This window comes from Chiroxiphia lanceolata, chromosome 8 (assembly GCF_009829145.1).
Source record: "Chiroxiphia lanceolata isolate bChiLan1 chromosome 8, bChiLan1.pri, whole genome shotgun sequence".
Lineage (NCBI taxonomy): Eukaryota > Metazoa > Chordata > Aves > Passeriformes > Pipridae > Chiroxiphia > Chiroxiphia lanceolata.
In genome coordinates, this window is record NC_045644.1 from 17,709,300 (window position 1) to 17,724,167 (window position 14,868).

At 35.2% G+C, this 14,868-nt stretch overlaps 1 protein-coding gene across 4 annotated transcripts in view; it reads right to left on the reverse strand.

Moving 5' to 3' along the window:
• Positions 1 to 256: 256 nt before the first annotated feature.
• The window catches only part of KIF20B (kinesin family member 20B), a 38,272-nt gene continuing 23,660 nt past the window's right edge, over positions 257 to 14,868 (reverse strand). For all 4 annotated transcript variants that reach the window (XM_032695270.1, XM_032695269.1, XM_032695271.1 and 1 more), the window contains 13 exons: positions 13,731 to 13,869; positions 12,528 to 12,650; positions 11,996 to 12,056; positions 11,305 to 11,430; positions 10,910 to 11,043; positions 9,764 to 9,919; positions 8,539 to 8,715; positions 7,807 to 7,971; positions 4,807 to 5,010; positions 4,350 to 4,427; positions 3,438 to 3,585; positions 1,973 to 2,115; positions 257 to 483 (listed from right to left, as the gene is read on the reverse strand). In XM_032695270.1, coding sequence (XP_032551161.1) covers positions 406 to 483; positions 1,973 to 2,115; positions 3,438 to 3,585; positions 4,350 to 4,427; positions 4,807 to 5,010; positions 7,807 to 7,971; positions 8,539 to 8,715; positions 9,764 to 9,919; positions 10,910 to 11,043; positions 11,305 to 11,430; positions 11,996 to 12,056; positions 12,528 to 12,650; positions 13,731 to 13,869 — 1,732 coding nt within the window. In that variant the 3' untranslated portion in view covers positions 257 to 405. The remainder of the gene's footprint in view (positions 484 to 1,972; positions 2,116 to 3,437; positions 3,586 to 4,349; positions 4,428 to 4,806; positions 5,011 to 7,806; positions 7,972 to 8,538; positions 8,716 to 9,763; positions 9,920 to 10,909; positions 11,044 to 11,304; positions 11,431 to 11,995; positions 12,057 to 12,527; positions 12,651 to 13,730; positions 13,870 to 14,868) is intronic.

A 14,868-nucleotide genomic window follows, 5' to 3' on the forward strand; every position in this document is an offset into this window, starting at 1 on the left:
TTCTTAACTTTGTCCCACAACAGAATTTTTTTAGAATCTTTTTAAAGAATTTAAGGAAATACAAGTATCGATGTGTACTCATTTTTTTCCACTCAAAGTTATGGTGGGTATACAGGCTGTCTGAAAAAAAAAAAAAAAGGCAACTAAAACCATTCCACATAGGCAGGTATAGCTCTTACTGCACAATGGGTAAGTTACAAACACTTCCAAAAACACCATTCCTAACAACAAATAAACAAAGTTTTCACACACAACCTTTCTTGAATGTCTCGACTTTAATGGAGTCAGAACAATTCTATACAACTATATACAGATGTTGAAGCATGACTAAATATCTATTACTTCCTACATACAATCAGCTGGAAATATGCCCCAATTAGGAAATACAAACACATGTTTGCAAGATTATTTTACTATTCTTGATCGTAGCCGGCGCTTGATGATTAGATGATCACTTTCCTTTTCTTTTTGTTCTACAAAGATCTGAAAAAGATGGTATTAAACAGTGGTTACTCAGCATTTCAGAGACAAATGACATAGACTTCTAGACCTGTATGACTAACAGCATAGTTTTCCCCAGAATCTGTTTTCAGAATGAAATTTGCTTATTCACTGAAAGGGTGGTCAGTCACTGGAATAGGATGCCCAGTGGTAGAATCACCATCTGGGGGATATGCTTTAGTGGTGGACACAGTGGTGCTGGGTTAACAGTTGGACTCAATGATCTTGGAGGTCTTGGAGGTCTTTTCCAAACTTTACAATTCTATGATTCTATTACCTTTTAGTCAGAGGTCTCCAGGATAGAGAGACCGTTTTAGTGCATCATAATGAGCAACAAATACCAGAAACACACAAAATCCCATTTTTTTTTTCTGGAACAAATACCAAAGTCCAAAGAAAAATGTGATCTGAAAGCAGCTTTCGGTTCTAATTTCTAATACTCATTTTGTGATACAGGAAGTGTTCAGAAAACACAGTTTTTAGCTTAAATTTTTACAGCTTTCTCTGACTTTTCCAGGATTCAGTCTTTCACTTTTTCATTAACTTCCAAGCTTCTTTGCTTTTTTTGCTCTGCATTTCTACCATTTTCGTTTTCCTCTTATGGACAGCATTTTGGTTTCTGCCACATCCATTCATACAATTTACAGGAAATTCAACAGGATATCTTAGTATGGGCAAATGCTTACTATAGCATAGGGAAGAAAGGGTTGAAGAGAATGAAGGGATATACTTCAGAAGCAACAGAGCAAGGGATTCTCAGCAGTATAGTTACTGTGAAAACCATTCAGTTGGATTTCAGAAACAATACATAAACCCTGGCCTATAAGGCTTTTTATAGACTGGCTTAGATAGGGCAACACAATTTAACCACATCCAGAAGGCTATTTAAACTGTGTTTTGAAAAGCATGGATGTATCCACATGCTATTATGCCCAAATATCAGCTAGGCATAAACAGAATTCAAAAACACCTTACGTGCTCACTTGCCCTGTAACATTAATTGTACATGCAGACCTTTATCTTTAGTATTTCAATCATGTTATTCCAAATCTATGGATCCCTTAATGGTCTCTATTTCTATTCTCCCTTTATGTTACACTTAGATGAACTGTAGCTACTGGAAACACAAACTCAGACTTAACAGCTGTAGCATAGGAAAAAGTAATCCTCCACATACTACAACTAAGATATCTATGAATCCAAATGTAAAGATATCTCTGCGATTGTTGTATCACCCATACAGTAAGTCAGCAGTGAAAGAGAGAAGACAAGTGAGAAAACAGAGAAAATTAAGTAAAACAGCAGAAAGAAAAGACCAAAAGGAATGGTCAGGCAGAATCAAAAAGTAAGCTGTTATTTTAAAACCTCTTTTGCAACCTTCAGATTTGTTTTGTTCCCCTACTAGTTTATTTTAAACTAAGGTTACAGAAAAACATTACAGTGGGCAAAACAGTAACCTGTAATCACTTACTGAAGAAACAGGGATATGCAGGGGGGAAGAAATGTCAGTTGAATACAGCTTTCTCTTAGCTCGTTTTGGCTTGAGCTCATCTTCTTTGACTTTTTCTGGTTCTGCAGACTTGGGAGAGCTTATTGTCTCAATCAGCTTCTTTGCTAGAAAACAAGTTTTGTCATAAATACATGTCTTACTGGTTTTGTGAGCCTCCAAATTCATGAATAAAGAAAGTTTTATTAAAACAGTTTAAAATGAAACCGATGTAGTCTGAAGTTCAAATATAAAAATTCAGAAGTAGTATTTGACTACCACAGTTTTCTATAGTTGGAAGCAGTTTTCTGTATCTTCAGATGCAAAAGCTTAAAGGACACATTTAAATAGCACATTAAAAATCAACCAGGATTCAGATCTCACTGCAAGTTAAAGACTTCTGAATTGAACAGATTTAAATTCTTTGTGCTGACACAAGCATAATGTAGAGTCAATTTTCTCTATATATTTGTGTAGTTTTATCAAATTAGTACTAGCTCTATAAAGAGAGGAGTGTATGCACTAGAAAGCAACAGGAAATCCCAAACAATACTCTTATCCAAAAAGAGGAAAAAGATAAAGGACATGGTAATAAAGGTTATAAAGCAGAACTCATTTGCTCACATCTAGTATTTTAAGGATGAAATTTTGAGTAGTCTGAATTTGGTTTCCATTGGTAATAAATGCTGTCCTCATGGAACCAGTATAACAAACCTGACTTATGTCAGATAAATAAAGATGCAAGACAAGTTTTCAAGCTGGTACAGGAGCTTATTTCAACTGTCCACATTAAATAACGACTGACCTTGTTTTAACCAAATAAGTAATAGTATCTTTTAGAATTTAACACCGGCAATTTCTTGTGCCTTCTGCTAACTTTTTTTTTAAACACAGTAATCCAGAGATCATGTCTTACTGTGGAAAAGAATAAAAGTATATTCTTCAATGGAAAGTCCTAGACCTTACCAAGGCTACGCTCAAACTTAACAAAATCCATTAATTGCTCCATATTCAATTTAATGAAGTCTTCCAAATATTTTCATGAGACACTGGCTTTCAGATTCTGTAGAACCAATCTTCCCCTCTCACATACATCAAAAAACATTAAGAAGTTTCCACAGAAACAAGGCATTGCTTATAAAACACGGTAAGATTTGGAGTTTGGATTAATCTCTTGATTTTTTTAGAGCAGCAGGGCAAGTTTCTAATGTTGCCTTTACCTGTAAGCAAGTACAAAGTAACTCTGATATTCTGAGCCAAACAGCTATAATTGCTTTTATGATATGTGTGCACACATCCCACACTGCATCTTTCATTCCACCTGGTTTACCTTTCACACTTAACCTAAACTTTAGAACCACGTGTCCTTGCAGTCAAGACAAACTCTTCTACTCTGCTGTTCTGCAATGCCCAGAGAACAGGGAATAAGCCTTATTTATACTGTACAAACCTTTGGAGTGAATAATAGTAGGAGAACTTTGGAAAAAATCACCAAGTTTCTGGAGTGTCCCATCTTTCTTCTTAGCTGACTTTTTACTTAAAGTAGATTCTTGCTTTCTTAAGGGGTATTCTTTTCTAAGAGATTGAGCAGTCGACATCTGTATAGAAATACAATTTTATTGTTTAAACTGAAAATTGACTTATCTTCATGTTTAATTTCATTTTATTTTACTTCAGTGTTATTTTCAAGCTGACAGTTTAAGCTTTGCTACTAACACCTCTGTTCATTTTAGTAATGATACCACTACAGCAAGCAATGTAGACAACCTCATTTTATACCCAGAATTAAAAAAAAACATCAAAGTTTCACAGAATACATTTAAGGACATGAGTCATATAGGAAATAAATAGTTACCTTTTTGAAAAAGGCAGATTCAAAGTTATAGAGTATTTCATTAGACAAGATGGTCTAATTACAAATAAAGTAAGAAGAATCTGATAAGGCAAATAGATGTACTATCCAACCTCTGAATCTGCCCAGGTTTCCACTATGGCCTAAAATAATCTTTTAATAATTGCCATAAATATAGGTAATATCCTCAGTTTTAGTTCAAAGGCATTGTCTATAACATCACATTCTAATAGTATGCTCAAACTAGTCTGGGTAACTATTCAGTATGTAACATCCTTCCCTTTGAATCATTGCACACTGCAGCTAGGACACTACATGTTCTTGGCAAATACAGACACTCTCTTTGGTTGGCTTACAGAATTTAGTAGAAAGGCAACATAAGTGTTTGAGGATCCTATTCAAGTACACAGATAAGGATAAGATACTGCCTCATAAGAATATTTGCTCCTTCAACAAGTCCACCTTTACAGAAAAGGCTAAACTAACTTCCAAAACGGAACAAAATCAAACCATTTTTTTGTTGCTTGTAGAAGGTGAATCAGCCACTGCAGGTTTTGCATTTCTCTTGTTCTCACTTTTCACAAAATCCTAAAAAATTAGGAAATTAGAAGAAACAATAATTGATACCAGTGATTGCATAACCAAAAGAAGCAATTTTACAGAACTGGTCTATGATCCCACAGATCAGAGCTGGAAACAGGAAGAAATGGCACCAGCAGGGAGAGAGAAATGTAAAAGGTAAAGTGCAAATTAGGGACAAGAGTCCAGAGTCTGATCAGTTGAAGTCTATGACCTTAATCAACACAGGCCAGAGATCCACCACTTGGGGGGGCACAAGGTTTAAATATACCCTACGTATATCCTTAGGATCTCAGTGAAAAATCAGAAGGATAGAGTTTAAGTAAATGATCAGAGTAATACACCGAAAAGCTCCACTACAGATTTCATCAGTTGGTTTAGTTCACACCTCGTTCATCTCTACACTCTTCCTTTTCCTTCTTGGCTTGAGCATTTTAACTGTAACTGGTGATGTGCTGCCCTGGTGCTTCACCTCCATCTTATTGGGTTGCAGAGGCGTGAACTGGATTTCCATCTCTGGTTTTGGGAACCGACTACTTTTTCCATCTTCCGTGGACACTTCAGAAGAGTCAAGGACAATTTCTGAATGGTCCTGTAAGTATATGGAAATTTTAAGAAAACAAGTTTTAAAATAACTATGAGTTAAATAGTATTATACATATCCCCCCCACTTTTGCAGTGGATTGCGAAGTAAGCATTTTTATTTTCCAGCTGTTAGCTTCCAGAACACTTCCAATAGAAGTGTTCCAAAGAAATCCACAGCGGAGTATTTTAGAATTTTTTTTGTTAAATTTTTACAAGTTAATATTTGTATCTATGATCACAGAACTTTCCCTGCTGAACTTAACCTGATACTTTGTTTCCAAGTCATTTTCCTCAAGGGCAGAGACAATTAATCACAGTTTTCACAGCTAGGGGTAGCAGAATTGACATGATTTTCTCCATCTTAACTCTGCTGCTCCTTAGGAACTAGGCAGTAATAGCAGCTTTTGCAAGAAAAGTATAATCTTTCGCTATCTTATCTTTAGAGAGCTTTCCCTTCACTTCTATAGTAGAGAAGTTAAATTGTGTAAGTAAGGTCCAATTCGCAAGCAGTCTGCCCTGCTATTGCTCACCCATTTAAAAGAATTTATATTTTTTCTCCAGCTGACATATCTAATAATCAGCCACTTCATATGCATCAGTGAGAGGTAAGTTTCCAAGAGTACACAGTTGAAGTCAGATGTAATTATTCACATAATTATATTATACAGCTTTTATTTCTACCAAAAGTCACTAAATCAGGTGATCTGATCATCAAGGCATTTGCAGAATAAAACTTTAGAATCATTCAGGCAATAGGACACATTTTATTCCCTATTGTGCATTTAGCAAAATCCGTGCTACTGCATAAAATTTTCAAAGTTTTATACCAAGCTCAATTAATGAGAAGGCACTGCTAGGACACTGAGATTATGAATAATTCTCTTTACCTTCATCATATCTTACTGGAATACTTTTTCCAGCTACAGGACTAACCTTGCTTTGCTTCCCACAAACTGTAAATACTTACAATGAGTAAGTAATATGAGAATATGCTACACTGTAAACCTCAAACCATTTTGAGTTTCCTAAAGTCACAGCATAAAAGCTCAAGTGCAGATAGCTAATGAACACCTAGGCTGAAAGACAACAGGAGTTTAAGACAGTAACATCTGTTTCACAATGAGATCACGTGTCCTGGTGGGTATCACCAACAGTCCATCTACTTCAATACTCTGCCTCCAGGAATGGAAAACAGATGCTGTATAGGGATAACGTGTGATCCCGGTCACCTTCTCATCTGTTCCATCAATACCCTCGCAGCACTCTCAGTTTTTGCATTAGAAATGTCAGATACACCTTTGCCTAATCCTCAGAGTATCCATCTACAAATACATTTATACATTTCTACTATAATTTTTCCTAATCCCTGCTGATGGTATTGGTTTTCACCACCTTCAGAAGAGCACTAGCTCCTTCATATAGAAATATACTATTTTACCTGTTTAAAATAAACTCCTATTAGTTTCAGCAAGTACTGCCCATTTCTTGCAGGATTTTAGGAAGGACAGTTCTGCCTTCTGATTACCCCCAACCATGACTTTTCTTAAGCCTCAGCTCCATGACCCTCCAGTGGCCTTAACCTCTTCTAATCAGAGTGCCAGCCTATTATCCTCTCCACACAAGGCAGGTGACACATACTGCCTTGATCATTTTACCTCTTTTTCTCTCTCCACTATGATTTTCCTGAGAATTATTTGACTTCCCCCCAGAACTTTACCCCATTCACTTCAAGACCATCATAACAGTTTCTCACATAATGATCACAGTAACAGACTCTACTTATCCATAACATCAAGTATTGTTGCTACTGGCTTAAGCTAAGTACTTCAGGACTAACTGTTTACAACACATCTTCTCTGTAACTGATTTTATAGCAAAAACCTAATTTTATGGTGATCTCTTAGCTGCTATTACAAAGCTACATTAAGCAGTAACCCTCCCAAGAGCTCATACATCACAAGCCTTATCTATACAGCACAAGCCGAATTGATGAAACAGCAAGAAACTAGCCATACAGTCCTACTTGCCAATAGACTGTAAAGAGATGAAGAGATGTATTTTAGCATTCAGTCAAATTCTGCAGTAAGAGGAGAATTATATCTTGTAGCAGCCAGGGAAGGGACTGCTACGAAATCCATGTTCAGACCTGTTCATCATTAATTAGCAATGGAGCCACATAGCATCAATTCCATTTAGAAGGATAATGACCTCATTAAATAGTGTTCATGACGCATACAAGGGTTCAGTCAGAATCAGAAGTCTCTGTATAGTTACAAGGCTTTTAATTTTTGTTCAGGAAATAGGCAAAATAGATCTTCTCCTTGTGTTCACATCAAATATTATATTGTTTTCATTTTAAGTGGGATGCAAGATACTGCTTTGTTCTTGTGAACCCCCATATGGGCTAGTAGCTTTTATTACAGAATCATCTTACCACACCATAGGTGACATCATGAAAAGTTGTTTGAGTTGAAATCCCCTTAATACTGACATACTCAAACTGAGGTGACACTACAAATACTATGTCTCCAAATCTCTAGAACCTGGATTAGTTAACTAGTTTTCCCTCATGTAGTTCTATAATGTACAGAGAGATAGCATTCTATTAACTGAAGTACTCATTTTCTGAGAGTGAGTGTGAAAAAGAAGAATGAGCAAGAACTGAAGATACAGCTAAAGTACAAAGAACTACAAAAATGTTTTAGGAGATTCCCAAAACTATATACAGAAATATATACTGAGAAAACAACAAAACTAAACTAATATCATTAGTACATATTTTCTATAAATTAAACAAACATACCTCTTTGCTTACAGACTGATCAGTTTTATGTTGTCCTTCTTCAGGTAAAGGTACTTCTGACATAGACTGAGGGCTTTCACGGTTAATGTGTTGTTTCAATTCCTTTATAAAATCATCTTTCTCAGCCAATTGTTTTCTTAGTTCTTCTATGTCACTTTCCTTACCCTAATAAACAAAGCAAAAATTGCCACAAATTGCAGGGCTGTCAGAAGAAAGTAATATATATCACAAGCATCATTATGTTTACTTGGTAGCATCAGTTCTATTACTGCAGGCTAAAACAGTCAGGTATCCAATACAAAGCCAGTAATTTAATGCCTCTGTGTAAAGTGAAGAAAAGTCTTCTAACAGTCTGGGAAAATGTAATGCAAAACTCTTTGTTTTACTATACTTATTTAGAACAAGTTCACTTCCTATTTGTTCATGAAGTTCTTGGTGCTGTGAAAAAGGCAACAAATGTGATAGCTATTTCAGATATCCCGCCCAAATTCGCAATCACAGCATTTATTTGCCCTACTTAATATTTTGAAACTTCAGTAACTATTACGAATTCTGTTTCAAGCAAACATAAAGCTTTTCTTCTTTAAATTATCTGCAAAAGGTTTTCATACAACAGTGTTTAAGAACAAAAAGGAGAGCCAGAATGCCAAGTGCAACGATACTGTTTTGCAGAATTAATGGATAACAAAAACAAACAAAAAATCACATAGGAAGAAGACAAAGAGAACTGACCTTTTCTGAAGCCTTTAGTGCAGCCTGTTTCAGCTCCTCTATTTCTTTGTCTTTTTGTGTGGTGCTAGAAGCCAAACTCTTGAGCTGTACTTCCAAAGCTTCTACTAGTTCATCTCTTTCCTCACGCCACTTTTGAAGATTACTATCCTTCTCTACCAGTTGTGCAGCAAGTCTTTCCTAAAGAGGGAAAAAGGATAGGTTAGAATAGAAGACCACTTCTACACAGTATCTGAACTGTTCTGGTAGTTTTGTTTTGCATAGTTCGTACTATTTTATGGCCTTAGTAAACTTAAGAGCCTATGCAGATCTTAAAAAGCTCACAGAACTAGTTTCACTACAAATATGCAAAAGCAAACCATTTTTCAATTAGAAAATCTGTATTTATATTTATACTCTTCGTGAAGAGAATTTTTTAAGAACCACCACTCACGTTTGCTTGCTCAAAGATTTTGCTAGTAACAAGTCTCAGGTAAGAAAAGTCACAGATAAAGTGAAAGTAGTTCTAGCTCCTAACATCCTCCTGTACTGATTGCAGGTCCAGAAGGTCATTGCTAACTACCTCTAGATGCAAATACAGTTTTAGATTCTAGAGGTTCATACAAAAATTTCATATGCTTAAGAAATTACAACATTGACACAGTCCAGTGACCAAGTAAGGCATCTTAGTTATTAACCATCAGTCACTCAAATGCTAGTCAAATCCCCAGCATATACATCAAGTATTTTTATTCTATATCTGGAAAACACTTTTTCTAACAACTTCTCTTCCTTTCTTTCTTACCTTTCCTCTTCCTTCTAAAGTCTCACAAATTGTTTGCTTGGGCTTTTTCTTGTTTATTTTTTTTTTAAGAAAATCCAAGCAAGAAACCTTATTTTCCGAAGTGAGCTTCCTTAGCTCCAGTAAGGAGCAATTCATTTTAGCATAGGTTATTTACTGGTGTTTTACATACAATATGAAATTTGAAGACTTCATAGTGAGGTGGTAGTATAGGACAGAGAGGAACTGGCATGGTAACTTTCATTATGTAGTAAGTTTTTTCATCTTATGATCCTCCTAGTTTTCCCTTTTCATATAGAGATCTCATGTAGTGCCACATGAGAAAGTCAGGGAAGTCTGACAAAGGCCAGCTACCTCAGGTGCCCACACTGTTAACACTTGACATGACATTTGTTCTGTACTAAAGCTTTACACTAGAGGACTCTGCTGAGACATCCAGTCACTTACAATTTCTGCTTGTTGCTTTACATGATGTTCTCTATTCTCCACAAACTTTCTCATTTCTCTGTTGAGATGATTCTCAGCTTCTTTTATTTGATTTATGAGTTCCATTTTTTCCTCAAGCCACTTCTTTCTATCAGTTTGATACTTTGCCTCATTTTCCTATTTTGATGAAACCAGAAATAATACCATAGGTAGAAATAAAAAAAAAAGACTTAATATTCAGAATACCATTGAATTTCAAGAACATAACAGAAATACTAGCACAGTTCTATTCCAGCATATTCCCAAATGCAAGTATTACATTCCAATTTGTTCTTCCCTATTGAAAAAAATTTATCAATTTTCAGCACTTGTTATTCAGACTGGCAAATCTTCATGGAACAGAGGTTTTTTTTTTCCTCAAAATGTTCCGGGTAAGTTACAAACACTATAAAACTTACACCAAAAGTAATGATAAAGAGGCTCTTTTAACATACAAATCCCCAATCTTTTATGCTGCCTTAAAGGACATGTTAGAAAACTAACTTCTGCTTCATGACTGAAAGGTAAAGAATGCAGTACAGTTTGAATGGAAGGCAGAGACAGCTCGTACCTAAGAATGTCACTTCAATCCACAGCAACCTTGTCTCCTCTATCACAGTCAAATCTCAGACATTCTACCACATAAGACAGAAGGCACCTGTAAAGTTACTCAGAAAGAAAGTCTACTTTCTATTCCAAGGAGAATTAAAAGTAAGTTCTCTCCCTTACAGAAAGGGCTCACAGGTCATGCAGTAAGCACAAGATTTTGAAAGAGTTTGACTTAGCAACTGACAGGAAAGATGTTTGGAACAGATATCAGGAGCTGGATCAAGATAACTGTAAGAGGAGACCAGCTACAGAAGCACCTTGCATGGTAGTAGCATAATGCAGGGGACGGTGCACTTCGTTATGGGGCATAAGTGATGGGGCATAAGATATTACAAAGACACTGCATCCAGACTTCACTGCACTGGTGCACTGCAGCTTTCAGAGGAGGTTTCCTTCACCCGTGTAACAATTGGCCATATCATGCCCTCCCTTTTGAAGATACCAATGCAAAAAAAATTTAGACTCCTAAAGGTAAGTTAGAGTTTTAAAACTATGTATGAATTACATGTTATATTTTACCTTCAGTTCTTTTTGCAGCTTCATTAATTCCTCGTTTTCATTTATGGTTTTCTCATTTTTGCTTATCTTTTGCTGCCAGTCAGTATTGCTCTGGTTATTCAGCTCTCTGTATTTCTGCTTCCATGCTTCCAGTTCTAGTCAGAATACAAAATGAATTCACATTGAACTTGCATAGTTTTGAACACTTATTTGACCATGTTCACATCCTTCTACTAAAGTTACTTGAGTTTATCAGCTATGATCACAGACAACAGAAGCTTTTCAAAAAAATTGCTGTTACATGAAAGTAATGCCTAAATAACAATTAACAAGTAAACCCAGAAATTTAAAGCAGCTATCACAATACACATTCAAAATAATTCTGCCTCCCTGATCCCTTTTCATGAAGAGATTACCTAAAACTAATCTGTTGGTCTCTTCTAATTTGGCTTCAAGCACTTGATCTTGTTCCATCTGAGTCTGTTCTTGTTCTTCTAATGTCATCCGCATATCTTCAATTATTTTTTCCTTTGCACACAGATCTGAAAATTTGAAAATTAATTTACAGATAAGCCTCCTCCTAGTTCCCACCACTGTCTCCCAAAGTGTCTTGATTACAAGTTGTTTCCCCATTTCCTGAGATTAACAGCTCCATTAGAAAGAAATAGGGCATCTCTACTGAACTATACAAATCTAAAATTTTTAAGTGATTCTGTTCTCAGCAACTTGATTTAGATGTGTTTCAGTGTTAAATGTCAGAGTACAGCTTGTATGGCTATGAGAAACTAATATTGTGCTAGTTCATGCTTTTGTTAAAACGGACAACTAAAATGGCAAATAAATCCCAGCATTTAATAAGTTAACACTGACACTTTCTCCAAGGCTTACATTTCTTATTCTGAGATTGTTTCTTTGCTTACTGTATCTCTAATAATGATTCGATAAAAATATTTCTTGTGAGATTTTAAATGTTCAAGTTGGAGTTTCTCAGTATTTTAAAATACAAATACACAAGACTCTCCAAATTTGTTCTTAACGTGACCAACCATTATGTTGACACTCCATATACACACACAAAAAAAAGGAACAATAATGGCTTTTTCTGACCGTTATGTGTTTTCTCGTACTGTTTGGAGATTTCTTCCAGCTTCTCGTTATTCAACTGCTCCTAAATATCACATTGAAAGCAAATTAAAGAAAACATGTTGAAAGAAACAAATATATATGCTAGAAATTAGTGGCTCTTCATTGTGAATTTAATAAATGATGAATCAAATATTTAAGACAAACAGTCCAAATAAGTAAGTTCTTCATATAATATAAAGCAGCATTCAAGCTGCTTAAAAAAAAAAAAAAAAAAAAGAGGAAGACATTACAAGTAACATATCTAAGTGTCATTAATCAGAAACTCTTAAGGTATTAAGTATGTATTTGCTAGGCAGATTGTCAAATTGTTTTAAATAGAGCAATGCCCTGCATGAGAATTTCTTTAAACGTTTTTCATCCATCTGTTAAAACTAATTTCAGCTGGCTACTGTTTTACCCCAACCTGTATAAGCTTTCTCCACCTGCTTGGAAAACTCAATATTGGATTAGCTGAAAAAATTAAGAACAAGGAAAATTTTAGGAAAAAAAATACCTTTTTAAGTTTCAGGATTGTGCGTTGTTTGAACTCCAATTCTTCACTAAACTGGCTTTTAATTTGCTCCAGCTCATTAACTTTTTTCCTCAGGGTTTTCTCCTCCGATTGCATTGTACACACCTGCAACAAGACAGCAAGCAAAACTAACATTTAGTTATAAGCCTTCTACAATCTCTGTCAGATAAATAAACAATTACTTTAATTAAGAGTCAAATTTTTGCAAGTATCTTAGCTAAATTCCAGGGGCTGGCAGAGCATTATACTGTAGATCCTTCTGAGGAAAGGATTTTAACCACAGAGTATTACATTTGAGAGGAGGGGGGAAAAACCGAAACCCAACCAACTTAACAAAAATTCCACCCCTTAAAAAAACACCACAAAACCCAAATAAAGGAAAAAAAACCCACTCTGAAAGCACAACAAAAAAACCCCAAACAAACCACAAACCAGGAAATGGCCTAATTAAGCTACAATTTGCTGTCCTTTAAAAAAAAGTTTTCTGACATGGGACCTTATCCACTCCTTGTTATTTCTCAAGCAGAGGATTATACACTGAATGCTGAGTAGGAAAGGCTGCTGGTGAAAATGTTAATACTCTTTAACTTCCAAGGCTAAACTCTTGCAAGTCTTTTGCAATATCCCATGAGGTTCTAAGAAAAAAAAAAAAACTTACTGCCTGCTAACTTTTACCAATGTTAATTGTCAGTATTGAGTTATTCCATTCATTAATTTCTTCTCCCCAACCTTAATAGGAAACATAGCTCAGATTTAAAAGTCTCTAGAAGTTAGTGCTTTCCTTTTCTGATTAATCTATCTTTTTCTCTCAGAGATCAGCATTTTCCACAAGTCTGAAGTCAGCACAAATAACAATGTAAGATTACTGTTGTTACAGAGATTATAAAATCTTTCTCCATAATCAGATTAGTCATAGCTTTCACAACTCTTTCTCAAGGGTATTAATAAAAATTTACGTGACCCTTCAATATCTTTACTAATCTGTGTTCTAACATCTGGTCTTTAGTTTACAACTTCAATGGCTATGTAATTTAAAATTCAATGTTACTGTACATATATTGCTCAAAGTAGCCTTATTATGAATCACTTTTAACATTTGTAGCTTGAGATTTGTGAAAACCAGTTTTAATAACAGAACCCCAGGCCCAAACCTGCAGAAGAAACATTTTGCCTATGGTCACCAACCTCTTTTTGTACTTGCTGAATTTGTTTCTTGGCATCAGATAGTTTCTCTTTCAAATCTGTATATTCTTCCTCTTTCCTCTGCAAATCTTTCTTCAAACTTTGTACAAGAGCAGAGCTCTCAGAAAGATCTTTACGTAGCCTTGGGTTAGAAATAAATAACATTAGTCTTACACATCTCAAAAAACAGTTTTTACACATTAACTCAGGTTCTTTCCCAGTTTTACTCAAGAATAGAATCTTGGCTCTAGCAGATCAATGACAAGTTTTATAATTGTACTTTTGGATTTCAATTTCTTATGATATGATCCTGAAGTAACAAACTGCTCAGACTCATTTCTGAACACTGACATCTTTTTAAATATTACTTTTTTAAGCACAGTAGAGCAACCATTTTTATCACTAGGTGACCATACAAAGTAACAAAAAGGAATAAGACTAATAACAAACAAGTTTGAGCTTGATAACTACACATCCCAGTCCTTGTAAGGATCAAATAAATAAAAATTCAAATAAAAAACCCCAATAATATAGCAGCAAATGCTGCCCTCACAAGTGCTACAAAGCAAAAAATAAGTTTGATGGGTTCATTTTTAAACGGTCACATTTATTTCAAAGAGTTTACAGTAAGACATCTTGGATTTTTACCTTTGAACTAATTAATAGAAGGTTTTTTAGATAAGTGACAATACAATACAAGACCTTACAAAAGGAAAACCTTTCAAAGCTTTACAAGTATAGGGTTGGGGATCATCAGACCTTCATTCTAAATTGCACTTTGGAGTATGTGCAGGTACTCAGATACAGCACTAAAGAAACTATAGTCAGTAGAAGGGCTACACAGCATCTTAAAGCTATTTTTACGTAATTATAATGTTTTACCATATAACAAATATAATCTCTCAGATACATGCTATCTCTTATTTCTTAAAGACTTAAAAAGTAGAGGGAGGTGAAGAAAGTTCTACCCTCCTATGACTATTATTCCTTCAAGTCTTACGGTAGATTTTGTTCACCTAGAAGAGCTATTACCAAACCCAACCGTTTATTGTTGTTTACTCCCTAGGTTTTTTTTTCTTTCTTCTTTTCCTTTTACCACCCAGTCCTTTCCAAAGACAACATTGCCTGCTTTGGTACATTA